General features: G+C 34.0%; 1 protein-coding gene across 1 annotated transcript in view; it reads right to left on the bottom strand.

The window, feature by feature from the left end:
• Positions 1-18,713, bottom strand: part of LOC114329651 (fibrillin-2) — a 204,891-nt gene that overhangs the window by 25,531 nt on the left and 160,647 nt on the right. The window contains exons 20-31 of the mRNA XM_028278833.2: positions 17,704-17,955; positions 16,599-16,674; positions 15,930-16,096; positions 10,715-10,908; positions 10,305-10,438; positions 7,387-7,565; positions 4,470-4,718; positions 3,996-4,201; positions 3,224-3,476; positions 3,006-3,164; positions 1,649-1,805; positions 1,288-1,560 (exon numbers count right to left, since the gene is read on the bottom strand). Coding sequence (XP_028134634.1) covers positions 1,288-1,560; positions 1,649-1,805; positions 3,006-3,164; positions 3,224-3,476; positions 3,996-4,201; positions 4,470-4,718; positions 7,387-7,565; positions 10,305-10,438; positions 10,715-10,908; positions 15,930-16,096; positions 16,599-16,674; positions 17,704-17,955 — 2,299 coding nt within the window. The remainder of the gene's footprint in view (positions 1-1,287; positions 1,561-1,648; positions 1,806-3,005; positions 3,165-3,223; positions 3,477-3,995; positions 4,202-4,469; positions 4,719-7,386; positions 7,566-10,304; positions 10,439-10,714; positions 10,909-15,929; positions 16,097-16,598; positions 16,675-17,703; positions 17,956-18,713) is intronic.

Raw genomic sequence — 18,713 nt, 5'->3', positions numbered from 1 at the left:
CCTCGTGATACTATCCCGACATCGTAAGTATTTGGGTTTACATTTAGTTTACTCTCAAAACTAATACCAAATTCTGACTTGATATTTTAAATTTTAAATAATACTAAAATACTAAATATGTACTAACTCGATATGTTACTGATTTACTAATTGTGGTATTTTCTTTCTATTGACTTCCTCCTTTAATATGGGTAACCACATCCTACTGCATTCTATCGAGGAATTTGCGACACAATTGGTTTCATTTAGCATAATTAGAGCCGCTTCTTTGATTTTTCTCTTTTTACTATCTGCTTCTTTTAGGACTATACTTGAATCTCTCCACTGAACTCTATGTTCATTATCCCATGCGTGTTGACATATTTGAGATCTATCAAATTCTCTATTTTTTATATAAGACTGATGTTCATTTACTCTAACGTCTAATGGTCTTGACGTTTCACCTATATAAAATTGTTCGCATTCACAAGGTATTTTATAAATACAATTCACAAGGTATTTTATAAATACAATTCGAAACGTTAATAAAATCATTTTTAGGTAAAATTGTGGCTTATTTCCCATTTGAATATACTTGATTAATTGATCCTATCTTCTGTAATGACTTAGTGTCTTCATTTTCCATTTGCATAAACGAATTCTGAATAAACCTCGACTTTAGGTAATTAACCCATAATTACATGTAAGAAAAATTTGTTTTAATAGTTGTTATTATAGATTTACGAATTGTAGGAAAAACACGGTAAGAAATATAAATATATTTAAAAATCAAATTAAATACATCCTCTAGATTAAAAATACAAAATTATAGGTACCCACTAGTTTGATCGTTTAAATTTGATGCAACGCAAACAATAGTGGCACAACTAGGAACAAGCTAGGGCGATCGATATATCGTCTTTTCACGTCGGAATCGAAAACTCGCATTAGGTTACTGGAATAGGTATTTGTTTGGAATAGGTTGGGTTCCAACCTATTACCGAAAAATGCTATTCTGTACCATCTCTAATCATTGCCATTAAGCAGTTCTTCAAAATGATGGTGAAAAATAATGAACCAGAAAGAATAAACCAATATTTTTGCGTAGTTGATATGGTATAAAAGTAAAAAGATTTTGAAAGTTTTATTTCAAATATCTATCTTTAAAATTGAAGTACCTGCTTTATCCTCTTTGTATATTTGCTAAAACCTCACCAGATCTTCACCATATACTGGATCAAAAAAAATATCTACTTGATACCTATCTGATTCCCCATAAATTTATATAAAAATATTTCTACAACTTACCTATCAGAAGTCAACAGATATCCAGTAGGGCAAATACACTGGAAGCTTCCTTCCAAGTTTTTACATTCGCCATTCTGACAAATGTGTGGCTTTTCCAAACACTCATCAATATCCACACAATCCATGAATGTAGAGCCGTGTTTATACCCTGCGGGACACTTGCATTCGAAGTTACCAGGAAGATTGAGACATTGGGCATTCCCTTCGCAAGGATTCCTCAAACATTCGTTGTCGTCGATACATTGGTGGGAGTTTTCGTCGTAGATGTAACCTCTGGAACAAATATTGTTAGGATTTGAAAGAAACAAACGGTACTGGAAGAAAGTTGGTACCACCAACGAAAAAAACGAATTTTACTTACCTGTTGCACATGCATTCAAAACTTCCAGGTGTGTTAATGCATTGTCCATGTTTGCACATAGATGGCATTAATTCGCACTCATCAATCTCCATTGTCTCATTGGTAATAGGATTTACTATTTGCCCAGGACGGACGCCACATAAGCTCACGTGCTCACCTACAATTTTGAAACGTTTGGATATGAGACATATATCAACATTTTTATATACATTCAAACATATGTTACAGGTGATGTTAAAAGAAAATATATAGTGTGGAAAATAGTGTAAAGATGTTCGGCAGAAAAATGCTGAAATGGTTAAAAGCATAAGACAAAGTAACCAATACTTACTTATTCCATGATTCAAAAAAAATTTTTATTTTTAGGTTTATTTTTCTTCTTAGGTTTAAAGTTAATATTTTCTACTCTTTTACTCTTCCGGGATTTGTTCCCCATTCCAAGGTACTAATACTTTCTTATACGTCTTTGATATTAACATATCCTTTTTAATCCCTTCCTTTTATATTGGTCCTTCGAGCCGGATTGTATAGAATATTTATGGATTAACCCTTATTTGACTTATGTGGACTTATTTGGATTTGATTTATATTTTCAATTAAAGTTATTCCAAAGTTTGAACTGGTTATTTATCTTCATTCTTGCGTTTAATTTTCATTTCGCCTTCAACGTCTACTGCTAAGGCCCCTTCTCTTAGTAACAGCCATATGTATTCTAATGTGTTCTCAGTCAGTTTTTATTCATCTTTTTATAGTCATAGGTTCATGATTCTGGTGATGGCTGTACGTTTCATTTGTCCTCGCTGATTTTCGTTCCAATTTATCTCCTTTCGACATGAGGTTAGAATGACATAAAAATGACCCAGAGTCGTGATCATCGTGATGTCGTGTATTGTCCGTCTCCAAAGATCTTTGTCTGTGTTCATTTTTTTTAGTCCATGCATAGCGCTTTTGTATTCTTCTGTAATTTGGTCAATCCATCTTGGGGATCTTCTACATGATCTTCAGACTTCTACATATCCTTGGATAATAAGCCTTCCATGTTTTTTTTAAATGCTCTCAAAATATGTCCAAAGAATTTTAATTTTTAGAGATCGTCTTTGCTGGAAAACCGTTTGCTGATCTTTAGCCTAGCAAACTGGGCAGTTAAATACTGCTAGGTTTTTTATTACTGTCGACGAAAAAGTAATGTATATACTAATAATATGTTTTTTATTAGCAATTTAAGATTTTGCGTATTTTACTGTACTCTTTTGTTATTTCTAAATATATTTTTTAGACAATACTATTATCTCAGCAAGAAAAACGTTTAGTATAGACTGGAAAATAAAATGAAGTAAGTGAAGTAACTTATACCTACTGGTGCCAGCAATTGGACAAGGTTCGCAAGGTTGACCCCAAGCTTGACCCATGGAACAACAGCAGAGTTTCCTCGTCTGATTTTGTGTCATAGGTGTAGAGCACCTCCACCTGCTGTAGTTGAGGAAACAGAGGTCTTTGCGCATATCAACACATTCACCTTAAAGTAAATATTACAATTAAAAGTACTCATTCTAGTAATATGATCTAAAAACTTACGTCGACCAGGCATTGGCATGTATCCTTCAGGACACTGACAGTAGTATTTGCCAGGTTCGTTGACACATTCTCCCACGTTACAAATGCTTGGATTTTCGAAGCATTCGTTCACATCGATGCACTGGAAACCAGTTGGATCTAGCCGGTATCCCTCATTACAGGAGCACATGAAGCTGCCGAATGTATTCGTGCAATGGCCGTTTTGACAAATGTTTTTGTGTTCCTCGCATTCGTTTATATCTTCAAGAACAACCTGTCAAAGAAAAAATATAATTTAGTAGCGTTAATAAAAATATCAGTTGTTAATTGAACATCCATAGCGATCAGTACTAAAAAGAATTAGTGTGATTAATCTAGTCACAAATCAAGAGGTCTTCAGATTAACAAAAAAGAACTGAGAGGTATTGAATACCATTAAATCTCGAAGGCTATAGTATTTGGACACACTATTTGAAATGAATCTAGATATGCCCTCCTACATGCCATCCTGCAAGTAAAAATATTTGAAAAGCGAGGTTTAGGAGGAAGAGAAACATCCTTGTTAAAGAACCTTAGATCCTGGTTCAACACAACATAAGTATTATGTGCAGCTTTTTCGTGCTGCGGCAAAAAAGATAAATATTGCAATGGTGATCGCCAATATTCGTTGAGCATAGGTAACCAAGCAGAAGAAGAAGAAATAAGAACAAAAATGCCTAATAACTTAATAATGCCTAATATATTAATTCAATTGTAATAAAAATATTTTGTAGTTAAAGAATGTGGCACTTACTGTTATATCATTTGGTTTATAACCCATTCCTCCAGGGCACAACTGCTGGTACTCCTGACTGTCTGGATGAGGGCAAAGATCACAGCTCGGTCCCCAACCTTGTCCCACTGAACAACAACAAGATGCTTTGGTAACGTAATCGGCTGTTGGTGCAGAACATCTACCAGGCCCGTCTACTTTAAGGAAACATCGTGACGTTCTTCTATCTAGAAGGTAATAAAATTTATAGAACGTATTAATTAATCAGTCTGTTAGTCTGTTACCAACGGCAATAAAAATCTGAGAGAGTAAAAACACGTCTGTTATCTACGAGAGCCAAAATCGGAGAGATATTTTTCTTTTGCATTTTTCAAAAAATGTCTGTGTTTCTTGGGAGTGGGTAGAGTCAGAAGTAGGAGTTATTACTAAGGGCTAGGTTTAGGTAATAACTTGAAATTGAGGGCGATAATTATAGGAAATAGAACAATTTCTTACCTATACAAGCGTTCCCTTCTGATACTAAATCGTGGTGTGGTGGACAAATACATTTAAAGCTGCCATCGGTGTTGGTACACTCTCCATAGAGACAAGATTGTGGACTTTCACACTCGTCTATATCGGTACAGTTGCCACCAGAGCTGTCAAGTTTGTAGCCGTCGTTACACTCACAACGGAAGAAGCCAAAGGTGTTTTCACATTTTCCGAAAACGCAAAGGTTGTTGAACATGTCGCATTCGTTGATATCTACGGAAATAGTAACGATCGGTGTTTTATATAATATATTCTAGCAATACAGATATTTAATATATATGCAAAATAAAAAACTTATGTCACTTTTATACCTAGAGTGTTACACTAATTTCGAGAAAGATTGATCACAAAATTGACAGATCCTAGTATATATGGAGAACAATTCTTGAAAAATTCAAGAACAAGGCGATACAATGATAAAACTTTATATGTGAAGGTGCAGAGCAGGAATAGCAAGCAGGAAGATCATTTTTCCGTAGACTGCGATGAATAGTACCCAGATTTGAATTGCTTGGCCATTCCAAAACTTGCTGTTGAATTTGAGGTACAGTTAATAGGATATATTAAAACCTAATAGATGAGATATTTAACCTGAGAGATTTTTAATTCCTCCACAATGACATCTGCAAAATACAAAGTCATATCTTTAACATGACGCCTATGAATGATTGTGTCTACTGTGCTAACCTGCCCTGTTATAAAGACGTAAATGCCAGATAATGACACAAATATATAACAATGGAATCTAAACTAGCGAAAGAAGATTATTCAATAGCATTACAAACCGGCATTAACAAAGAAATATAGACGTAAGACGAAAATAATGAAGAAGAATGAAAAGCAGAGGGATAAACACCAAAAAGACTTAGGACAAAAGTATTAAATACAGGAAATTCTTCTGGGACATAAGAAAATCACTAGAAAATCAAAAGTTAGAATTTGAAATTTTAGTACATTCGTCGTTTTACTATTTCAATTTTAAAATTCCCCCTTAGTTCAGATTTTTTCCTAGTATTCCCCACTGGACAAAAAAGTATTCTGTTCATTTAAAACCAAAATACAAAACCAAAACGTGATCCATAAATTTTTATATGTGCATATATCTGTTATTAGCCAATAGATGGGGCTGAAAAATGAAAAAAAAAAACTCCTGAAATGAAAGCAAAAATGTAATTATTCTAAGGTAGAAAAATACTAAAATAAATCATAAGATATACCTACATTATTGATGGTTAGTTACATATTAGCTATTAGTTTTCTACTCTATAAACCGTCTGTACTGTCTACAAAACGAATCCAGCTCTTCTTCTCCAGTGAATATGTTTCCCTATGCGCTTCTTCTGAGTGTGTTGTTTTTAAATGATGTTCTAGTTAATATAATGATGAAGCTACTAAAGCATGACATATTATTAGTTATATAAGTGAACTAGGTTAGTTCTAAATTAAAAAGCTAACTAGATAATGCGTGTAAAATCACTTAGTATTCATTTTATATCTCCATTAAGTTCTAGGGGGGTTTAAAAACAAAAGGCGCTAACTCCAAAGATGCTTCAAAACCTCAGAGAAAATGACAAAAACTGCTGTTGCTTCTGTTGAGTAATATTTTATTTTTAGTTAATCAAAAGTATGTTTAGGAAGTAAAGTATTCAATGCACTAATTTTTTTAATAATCATCGAGATTGTAAAGTAATTTAAAAATGGCTAACTCAGCTTTTCATAAAAATGGAATTAACGCGTTTTGCTTTCAAGCCTTTTATTTAGTTTATAGTGTTCTTTGCGATGGTACTAGTACAAAATTAACACATTTTAAAAGATCAATTTATATTTTGCAGCTTCAAAACCAAGATATTCTATTATAATCATAGACATATAATACCTAGACTGCGTGCTGCAATCTAAAATTGTTCCCCCAGTGCAATAGAGAAAAGCGTTTGTAATTAGGGTAGACATATCTTTCTAATCGCGGGTGTTTATCAAATCGACAGCAGTGGGAAAGTCACATGTACCGCTAAACCCTACGGCATTGGATAAACCCCGTCAATTAGAAAGAGAGATTTGGGAGACACTTTTCTGCCTTCCTGTAATATTTTTTTTATAATAAGTTTGAAAATATGTCTGTTTTGAGAGTGAATTTACCCCTTTACTAAAAAGGTAGGGGTTTTTTAACTTCCCAGCGGATATCGGGGTTATTGGCGATCCTTGGTGCATATTGGGTGTCCTCCCTGTACAGTAACAGCTGTATTTAAATGGTCTTACTTCGAAATGTCCCCTTACTTCGACTGCCTTTTCACTGACCAGCATATTCAGATATTTTTCCGATTTTCAAAACAATAAATTTCAAAAGATAAAACACCTGCTAGCTTTATACGTTTTAGAGCCCAACTGTCGAGTTGCAGATGCGCAGGTCAGGCGTCGCGCACGTTGTTGTATACAAATAAGTTTTAGCTCGATGGATATCGGTATAAATTCAGCTATAACTTCGTTTCTTTTTTGAATTTCTTAATAAAATTTTAGGACAGTGTTCCTACGATAGGTACCAAGGAATATTTTTACGTAGAAAAATCGTTCTTATTTTAATTTAGAAAGTAAAGGTCCCTTAAGATGTGAAATGCACCACAGAGTCTGTCAAAATTAATAATATTTGGACTACGTGTGTAAAATGTGTATAATATTCAAGACTAGACAAGAGACAAAATGGCTCGCTACAAAATATTGAGCAGTTAATAACTTACAATATACAAGTAAAAATATGTTAAATGTCCTGTGTGATTATCATCCCACTACTCTAAACCGATGTTAAAAATAAAGCTAGAGTCAGTCTTTGTTAAATTGGCACAAAAAGCATATGTTAGTGCAAGTCTTTGATCTCCCATTTACTGACCGACACAGGACTGCTCGTTTCCTTCTTGTGGGTGCATGAAGCCCATCTCACACTCGCATCTGAATGATCCTGGATAGTTGACACATTGGCCGTTTTCGCAAAGAGTGGGATCGTTGGAGCATTCGTCGATGTCGCTGCATGCGTAGCCGTCACCTTTGAAGCCTGCGTCACATTCACATCTACAAAATAAAGAGCATTAATACATAATAAGACCATACTCTAGGAACCAATATTTTTGAACTTTTTATTTATGTACCATATTCTTTCACAACGTCGGGTGGGTACCATCATAGCTATCTTAATTCTATTCACTGTCACCCTAAATAGCATTCTTGTATCAATAGGTACCATACCAATCTCGCAAGTTCTTCAAACGTGAAATGTTTCTTTGTCCTGGACTGCGTTTTCTGCTATTTTCCCTTTCATAATATTTTGTAGCTACCTATATTTTTAGGACCTCTGATTATAGTGATTAATTATTTATATGGGAAATAAGCCACAATTAAAATGAAAAAAATAATTTTATTAACGTTTCGACGTTATTTCAAAGAAGGATACTGGATATGAGACTCAAGTGTATAGAAAACCAACACATACCAACAGATATCTCAATTACAAATCAAATCACAACATCAGCGTTAAAAAGGGAATCATAAAATCCTTATATGATAGAGCCAAAATTACTTGTTCTAACGAAAATTCATTTTTAGAAGAAAAACAATTCTTAACATCTGTTTTATTAAAAAATGATTATCCTTTATCGTTTATAAATAAGGAATTGTCAAGATTGGATCGAATGGAACAGAACAACATAGAACGGGATCCTACAACATTCACAAGAAATAATACGAGGAAAATATCAATACCATACATAAAAGGACTATCCGAGAAACTTAAAACAATAGGAAATAAATTCAACATTTCAACAACATTCAAAACAAACAACACATTGAGATCTATTCTATCTAAGACTAAACCTAACAATGAACAAGAAAGGACAAAGAATTGTATTTATAAAATACCTTGTGAATGCGAACAGTTTTATATAGGTGAAACATCAAGACCATTAAACGTTAGAATAAGTGAACATCAATCTTATATTAAAAATAGAGAGTTTGATAGATCTCAAATATGTCAACACGCATGGGATAATGAACATAGAGTTCAGTGGAGAGATTCAAGTATAGTCCTGAAAGAAACAGATAGTAAAAAGAGAAAAATCAAAGAAGCGGCTCTAATTATGCTAAACGAAACCAATTGTGTCGCAAATTCCTCGGTGGAATGCAGTAGGATGTGGATACCCATACTGAAAGAGGAAGTCAATAGAAAGAAAATACCACAATTAATAAGTCAATAGTCGAGTTAGTACATATTTTATATTTTAGTATTACTTATATATCCATATATTATTGATATTATTTATAATTTAAACAAAATTATAGTAAAGTCAGAATTTGGTATTAATTTTGAGAGTAATTTAAATTTAAGACCAAATACTTACGATGTCGGGATAGTATCACGAGGTTTTTCCTGGTTTTCCCTCGTGATTTATTATGAGATCTCTAACACTAGAATTTTAATGTCACCGTTGCATGTGGTTGTCTTTTTAAAGACAGATCACATGCTATGATTTTTTTTGTGACGGATATTCTTGAGTTGGGGTTGATTTCATGTAATCGAATGAACTATCTTTCAGTAAAGTCGTCCCAGGAACGCAACTCATAAATATTGGCAATATCATTTTAAAGTCTTCTACTTTAAAATGTATCATATGTATCTGAATTGCCGATATAAATGAGTCAAATTAAATAAATTATTAGAAGAATTTTTTTACTAAGCAACAACATTTTTGTTTCCATTAGTAGTATTTTGTATTTTGACAACGGCACCCGATTTGGGCGTCGAAACGTTAATAAAATTATTTTTTTCATTTTAATTGTGGCTTATTTCCCATATAAATAATTAATCATAAAAATGCCACAAGGAAATAGCTTCAGAACAACATCTGATTATAGTATATCCGAAGTAGTCCAGCTTACCCTTCTTGATGATATTTTTATAATATCAGTAGTCTGCTGAGATGTTCTAGTGTTGTCTAGTTTCGAATCTCCTCCATCCAAGAAACTTTCAAAATTCTTCTATAGCACCGCATTTCGAAAGCCTCAAGACAATTTAGATCACTTTTATTCACAGTCCAAGATTCGACACCATAAAGTAAGACAAAGAACACGTAGCAGAGAAGTAGACGGTTCCGCAATGACAACTTCAGGTATGTTTCATAATATCTTGGACATCCTTCTAAAAGTGCCCCTGGCCTGCTTAATTCTGGATCTAATATCACCGTGACTCTCTGTGTTACAATTAAACTTATATCCAAGTTAAATAATTTGATCAAGTTGCTCAAGTTTAGCACTATTTACACAATATAAGACGATTTTATATTCTGTTGTAGAAGATCCAGGCCTGCTTCTTTACGGCTCTCAATGACACTGTCAAGTAGTGTCTCCAGATCTTCTTGAGTAGTAGCTACGAGTACTGTGTCGTCCAGTGCAGGAAGCATCTAATTTCCAGCGATCTTCTTCTTGCAGGCTCAAGACCGACAGATCTAGAAAAAATTAGCGGAGGCCTATGGTCAACCTTGGACGCTGGGTGATGGAAGGCTAGATGATGATATTATTATAATGCAATACACAGACAAAAAAATCCATGGATTAAAATAAACATATCTTATCTTAGATATTAGAAACTATGTAATCATATACCTACTTTATTAGTCTAAATACAATTGGAATGAAAGATTGGACCTGTATCGTAGAAAGATATAAGGTTCATTTAGCTCCTGTTACGATAAGTGCCATAATTTTTTATACCAATGGATATGTAAGGCGGACAATTTTTTTTATAAATGAATTACATACCTGAACGAACCATCGTTGTTTATGCATTGTGCATTTTGATCGCATCCACCATTATTGGTTAAACATTCATTGACGTCTCGGCAATGGAGTCCATTTCCAGTGAAACCATCTTGACAACGGCATTGGTAGGAACCCTGATATCAAACACCTCAAATTAACATATATATACAAAGAACGAAGCAAACACGAAATTAAATAGAATTTTATTACTGTTCTCAATTATTTGCAGGTTTTTTTTCGGTTATATTTTGTATTTTATATTATTCTTGTAGGTTAATCTAACATTAAAATTTTTTTAGTTAGTTCGTTTCTTGTTCTTTCAATCTATGTAGACATATTCTGATTAATTGATTTCAATTAACTGAGGGAAAAAATAAAAATTTGAAAAGTAGTAAAAATATAGTACTTACGGGGTTGTTAATACAGTCAGAATTTTCATCACAGTTGTAGGTTCCTAAATAACATTCATCTTCATCAGTACACTGAGGGCCTCCTTCAGGTTTCACTGAATAACCCTCTTCACATCTACAGTGGAACGATCCAAGAGTGTTAATACACTCACCAGCTCCACAAATGTTTGGACGTTGTTTGCATTCATCGATATCTGAAATATAAAGTAGTTAATAAGGCAACACAGGCAACATTCAAAATAGAGGAAGGAGTTATAAAAGGAAATAAAGTAATGGAAGCTTTGAATTCACGACTTTGGTCAAAAATCTTACCAAAAGAAAAGAAAACAGAGCTATATAATAGCATTTTAAAAGCGTGGTACTGTAGGATATGAAACCTAGCAAATCAATAAGCGAACATAACAGAAATTGCTCGCATTAGAAATAGACTTCTGGCGAAGATCGATTTGCACCTCTAGAGTCTCATACATAATGAACTATCGAGTAGTAGACATAGTAGTAGAATAGTAGACGTACCCAGGAGCTGATATAGGCTCAGATCATAACCCGGTAGTTACTGTGATAGAGGCGAGACCAAAAAAGATTAGGAGACCACACAGAAAGACACTAGATTTAGATAAACTTAGAAATAAAAATATACGACAAGAAACAGGAGAAGAAATAAATGAAAACCTCAGTTCAGTGCAACAACAAATTAATGATACGGATAACGTTAACCAAAAATTAAAGTACATAAATACAGCTATACAAACAGCAGGAAAGAAACATCTGACAAAAACAACAACAAAGAACAAGGGGTGGATGACACAGGACATACTAGACTTGATGGAACGAAGAAGAAAGATGAAGAATTACCTAGACAAATACAAAGAAATAAACAAACACAAGTATAACAAAAGTAAACAAAAAAGAGAATAAAAGAAGCCAAAGAGGCGTGGATTAAAGAACAGTGTGAAGAAATGGAAACCTATGAGAAAAAGTACGATGCGTTCAATATGCACAAAAAAGTAAAAGAAATAACAGGAAGCATAAAGAAATGCGAAATAGGTAAACTTAAAGACAAAGATGGAAATCTTATTGTAGATCTAGAGAATAAAATAAAAAGATGGACAGAATACCTGAATGAATTATTTGAAGACGATAGAAACAACTTAACTCAGATAATCAATACAACTGGGCCAGACATATTGAAAGAAGAAGTAGAATACGCAATAAGAAACGCTAAAAATGGAAAAGCTAACGGACCTGATGAAATCCCTACAGAACTGCTGAAGCTTTTGAATGATAAATCCGTAACCATAATATTGCATATATTCAATACAATATACAGTACTGGTATAATACCGCAAGAATGGTTGCTGTCTACGTTTGTCACCATACCGAAGAAAACTAAGGCAATGCAATGTTCAGATCATCGAACAATCTCCTTGATGAGTCACCTGCTTAAAATATTTCTTAGAGTCATTCACAACCGAATCTATCAAAAACTAGACATCGATATTAACGATACACAGATGGGATTCAGAAAAGGATTAGGTACAAGGGATGCTCTCTTTGCCTTGAACGTTCTAACACAGAGATGCCTAGATGTTAACCAAGAGGTACACGCCTGCTTTATAGACTTTGAAAAGGCCTTTGACAAAGTACGCCACAGTAAACTCAAAGAAATCCTGGAGAGTAAGAACATTGACACCAGAGACATACAAATAATATTAAATCTGTACTGGAATCAGCGAGCTAATATAAAAATAGAAAAACAAACATCGGACGAAATAGAAATACGTAGAGGAGTACGACAGGGTTGTATATTGTCACCGCTCTTATTTAATATCTACAGCGAACAAATATGCCAAGAAGCTCTCTCATATGCAAACGAAGGGATAATAGTCAATGGAGAAGTTATCAATAACATTCGATATGCTGACGATACTGTGATAATGGCAAGAACAGCGGAAGATCTACAACATTTAGTTGAAACTATGAATGAGATATGTAATAACTACGGCATAAGGATGAACGTCAAAAAAACCAAATATATGACCTTCAGTAAGAATCCAATAAATGACACTAGTATCACAATAAACGGTACCCAACTTGAAAAAGTAAACGAATACAAATACTTGGGAACCCTTATCAATGAAACAGGTGACCAAAATCACGAGATAAAAAGACGTATTGAAATTGCCAGGTCTACTTTTATAAAAATGAAAAAATTATTTTGTAATCGTGATATTAGTATTCATCTACGAACTAGAATGTTAAAATGCTATGTATTCAGTACTTTGCTCTACGGTGTGGAGTCATGGACTCTTAAACAGAGGAATATTAAAAATCTTGAAAGCTTTGAGATGTGGTGCTACCGCCGTATACTACGAATAAGTTGGGTGGATAAAATTACAAATGAAGAAGTAATACGCAGAATAAATAACGAGCCAGAAGTTCTACGGAGTATAAAAAAGAGAAAACTTGAATACTTAGGCCACCTGATGAGAGGACAAAAGTACACATTCCTACAAAATATAATGCAAGGAAAAATCCAAGGACGAAGAAATCCAGGCCGTAGAAGAATGTCCTGGATGAGAAATTTGAGAGAGTGGTTTGGCTGCACCACTAACGAATTGTTCAAAACAGCAGTAAATAAAATTAGAATCGCCCTAATGATATCCAATCTCCGATAGGAGAGGCACTCAAAGAAGAAGAAGACATTATGAATAGGAAAATAAAACATAGTAGAAGAAATCCAGGAAAAACAACTTTGTTGGTATGGTTATGTACAAAGAATGGACGAACATCGACTTCCAAAGCTGATAATGGAATGGATATCCACGGAAAGAAGGAAAATTAGAGAATTAAAACTAGCTAGATAAGTAGAATCCAAAAAGCAATGTCTGAGAGGGATCTACGAGCAGGACATTGGACAGATTGACGCGGCTAGAAAATAGGAACCAGAAGTCGCAGGACGCTATACACCGGTGTTTCTAAAAAGACACAATTGCACTGGCGAAGCGTCCATGTAACCACTGTTACCATTTGTAACAGTTAAAAATCTTGCAAATAAATAGGTATTTTATGACGATGAATAATTCTATTTACCAATATTTTTACCAATAGAAATATATTATTATATCATGTGGTAATAGTACCTAACTCAGTAAATATCTCACTAAATAGCCAACTACTCGTAGACACGAAAATATAGGCGAGTTTATGTGACTCCGTCGCACTTTATTATACTCTGTTACCAGACTCATTTTTGGTGACAATGGTTATATACGCACGCTGGCGCTCGGGACCGGGTTGTGACTGAAAATTTTGAAGAAGCGACGGCATAAGCGCGCTGTGTATCAGTAGGGCTGTTACCAAATTTAAAATTGGTGACAGTACCTATAAAAAGTGTGCGTTCAGTTAACCATAGATGAGTGTCGCTTCTTAATCGATCAACTACTTGAAAAATAATTCTCCTTGTATAATTTTGAAGAAAAAAATGAGATTATTAAAAATGAAAGACCTATTTTAAACAATTTAAAAAATGAATCAACAAAAGTAGTTCGATATTTTAAATTTAGTTGGTACAGTGAAAATCCTTGGTTATATTATCGTTGCAAGAAAAATATACTGTATTGTTGGGCATGTCTTCTGGTTTCTACAGAAAAATGGGTGGACCAGGTTCACGATTTAAATGGTGTTAGATTTTTAAAAAGGAGACATGAAATTTCTCCGTTACCTACATGTAAGATGTATACCCAATTTGATTCAGTTTGGCAAAACAAAAATCAAAAGTTCTCTTAACCAAGATTTTAAAGCAAATATTGCTAAACATAATGAGTTTGTTCAAAAATAGATAGGTATATGGTATATCCTTAGCACACTTATAAGAGATACTGTATGCTTTTGGGCCAAACAAGAACTAGCGTTTCGTGATCATTTTGAGTGCGACGACTCTGACAATCGAGGCAATTATGGGGAATTGTTAACATTAATTGCCAAAAAAGATCAAAAATTTTGTCAACATCTAGAAACATCTGTTTTTTCGAGAGTTTCAAGTCATATACAAAATGATATTATTGAAGCTACACTCACCGGCACAAAATTCCGCCACCCAAAATTTTTGATTAAGTTTGACAATTTATAACTTTATTATTTGTGCTCCGATTTTCAAGATTCTTGCACCAGTTTGTAGGTACATGTATTCATATTGTTTGGTATTCCGGTGACAAAAATTTTTGCTTGCATGTCATTGTACAGGGGTGAAAGGAAGCGTTGTATTTTCTCCTAATTTTAAAAAATTCTGTGGAAAAATGGAATAGCTGATTTTGTTTCATAGTCCTGTCATATTTTCCCGGAGGCATCACCAACATTTTATTTTTTGAATTATCCGAATATATTTTTTCTTGTAAGATTAGAATGACCCGCATGCAGCCCAGATCTCAATCATATTGAGCATTTATGGGATGAATAAAAAAAAGCTATCTGCCGTCATCCTAGCCTCCAGAAAAGTTGGTACATTTATGGCCCTTGTAGAGGAATATCGGGCTATTCCCCAAGCAAGGAAAACACATCTTTATTAGATGCTAAACAGATTGCGAGCAGTCGTTGCTGCAAGAGGTGGACATAACCGCTATTGAATTGTTTTGTTTTCTTGTTAAATTTGTTTTGTTAATTTTAGTGCGTTTGATATTTTTAATTAAATAAACCTTCAAAGCAGTGTTTTTAATTAACGCTCTTACAAGAAAAGAGATATTCAGATAATTCAAAAAACCATTCATTTTTCCACAGAATTTTTTAAAGTTAGGAGAAAAACAACGCTTACATTCACTACCGTATAATGCCATCTAAGCAAAAAAATTTTGTTACCGGAATAATAGTAATTGACGTCAATACATGTACCTACAAACTCGTGCAAGAATCTTGAAAATCGAAGTACAAATAATAAAGTTATAGATTGTCAAACTTAATCAAAAATTTTGGGTGGCGGAATTTTGTGCCGGTGAGTGTATATATACATTTAGCCATATCTTAATTTTTTTAAATAAGATTTTTTGCATCTGGTTTTGGTAACACTTCAGAAAAAGTCACGCGTCGCCACTGCACAATTGGAAGTTGAAAAATTCTAGAAATATTGTAGATAGCTAGAGATTCATTGACTTCTAGGTCAATATTCGAAGATGCAGTACTGAGTAGAGTGCAGAACAGAGAATTATTCAAATATACTTACCAATACACGAAGTTCCACTAGGTCCAGGTATCAAACCTTCAGTGCAATGGCATATGTAGCTACCAATAGTATTTGTACATCGTCCACCGTTACAAATTCTTGGGTTTTCCTTGCATTCATCGATATCTGCACAGGATTTTCCGTCCGTGTTAAGAGTGTATCCATTACTACAAATATAATGTATTTATATTAAAAAATATCTTAGTATACCATTAATTACAAAAAAATAATTAAAATCCTTTATAAAAGGTATATTTCTATTAAAAAGGGTTTTTTTGGATTACATCACAGAAGATTTTCGGAATAATAATTATAATAATTCCATCATCAGTGCTCTTTACAGGTACACATGCTTTGTTGCGCCAAAATATCTGGGTGAAAACCCTTTAAATGTTATACAAATGTAAATTTTTGCATAAAATAATATGTGACGTTTAAACTTTTCTCCGATTTCACATCACGGCAATTTAGGACTTCCCCACACTGTAGGTTGCTGGTCTTGAGGTTGAAACCTCACAATTTGGACTCTAGATAGCACCTTTAAAAGCAACAGTTCTTTCTTAGATGATAGTCTTTTGTTTTATTTAATAATAATAAATTCATACTTATAAAATGCATAATCATTAACAAAACAACAAAGAAGATTTTACGAGATTGATGAGCACTTACCCGCATGTACATGAAAAGCTTCCTGGAATGTTGACACATATGTCATCGCATGGTTCCTCATCACATTCGTCAATATCTAAGGAAACAAATATATTATGAATTAGGAACGCAATATTTTTTACTGAATATTTTATAATTTATGAGAATAAAGTACAATGAATTATGTACATAAAATATCCATTGGACATTATACCACAATTAAATAGTTTGGAAGGCACATTTTCATTTAAAAATATTTCTGAGCAGAGTTCCAAGCCAAAAGTGAGAAATTTTGAAAAATTCTTTCTTTTCTTCTTTTTCTCAATACTGCTACACATTTCTTACGGAAATAATATCGGGTTTTGTTTACTGTGATAATTCGTAGCAATTTTATTGCTATCTTCCGGTAGAAACCGGTATCAGCTATAACTCCGGGGCATTGACAGACACGGCGTAACCTGTAGAGAGCCTTCTCGGACTATTAGAGCCTACTGTACACGTAACCGGGCCTGGACTCGCGAAAATTCGTAATAGGGCTTTTCAACAACAGTCATTTGTTTCGAGTTCTGTCATATTATGTTGTATAATCAGTATATAATATTCGTATACACAGATTATACAACATATGACAGAAGCTTGAAACAAATGACAATCGATGAAAAGCCCTATTGGAGACTCCCTCGTTCAGTTGCGGCAGTTTATAGGACTAAAACTGGTAATATGACTACTCGAGCTCGGTGTTAGTATTACGCATACTTGAGGTTTAAATCGTCGATAGGATAAGTGATCTACTGTATTGTCGCATACAAGACAAAATGTTTACTTCTTTATTTTCACTGATATTACTTCTTTATTTTATTGTATTCTATCATTTCTGAGTGAACCAGTTTCCGACGGCTACAAAATAATTGGAACATATCTACTAAGAAATGGAGAACGCCTGCAGCAAACCAAGCAGTTAAAAGACTACCAACATGCAGTACCACCTTTTGAGGTATTGAACCGAGTTCGTCAGTTTTTTTGATTAAACTAGCAATTATCTGAATACCGTACAATTACAGTATAGCTTGCGCTAAAGCCTTTAATACCTAAATATAATTTTGCTCACTTCTTATTTAAAACTCACCTTCGCAATGTGACTTTTGTCCAGTCTGCCTATATCCTTCGTTACAGATGCACTGGTAAGTTCCCATCATGTTTTCGCACACACCATTGGAACAAATTCCACTCGACCTGGAACATTCATCGATATCTTTACAGGATTGTTTGTCTGGTGAAAGTTCGTGGCCTGGTGGACATTCACATCTATAAGATCCTTCAGAATTGAGACATCGTCCACCTCGACAAACTCCAGGAATCTCTTCGCATTCATCGATATCTGAAACACATTTTCACTCGTCATCAAAAACCCATAGATAATACATATAGAAAATAGTTTAATGATATATATTACATTTTTCGCTATGGGAACTGCTTCTATGAGGTTTGATGGGATGAAAAGTTCGTAGGCTGGCACATAGATGGCACTACTGGTATTAAATCCATATGATTTTTAGTCAGCCCTAACCTTCAAAGGTTGTGTGTACAAATTTTACAGCTGCCAAACTATTCATTTATGAGATATGGCATTTTGAGTGAAGCAACTTGTGTAATTTACAAAAAATGGATAAAAAGGACTTTCGTGTCTTAATAAAGTATTGTTTTTTGGCGAAAAAAAAATACTGTTAAACCAAGGCTTGGCTTGATAAACATTATTTGGACTCAGCACCAGGAAAATCAACCATTGAGAAGTGGTTTGCTAAGTTTAAACGAGGCAAATTGAGCACCGAGGCCGATGCACTAAGTGGACGCCCCAAGGAGACTGTTACCGGCCAAAACATCAAACAAGTCCACGAAATAATTTTGAATGACCGTAAAGTGAAATTGTTTGAGATAGCTGAGACCCTAAAGATATCAAAGAAACGTGTTGGATATATTATGAATGAATAGTTGGGTATGCGAAAACTTTGTGCAAAGTGGGTGCAGCGAGAGCTTACAACCGATCAAAAACAACAACAAATTGATGAGCCTGAGAATTGTGTGAAGTTGTTTAATCGTAATAAAACCGAATTTTTGCGTCAATATGTTACAATGTAT

The sequence above is a fragment of the Diabrotica virgifera genome, chromosome 5 (assembly GCF_917563875.1).
Source record: "Diabrotica virgifera virgifera chromosome 5, PGI_DIABVI_V3a".
NCBI classification, from domain to species: domain Eukaryota; kingdom Metazoa; phylum Arthropoda; class Insecta; order Coleoptera; family Chrysomelidae; genus Diabrotica; species Diabrotica virgifera.
Note: the sequence above shows the minus strand (reverse complement) of the source record. Positions and strands in the feature narration are given on the sequence as shown.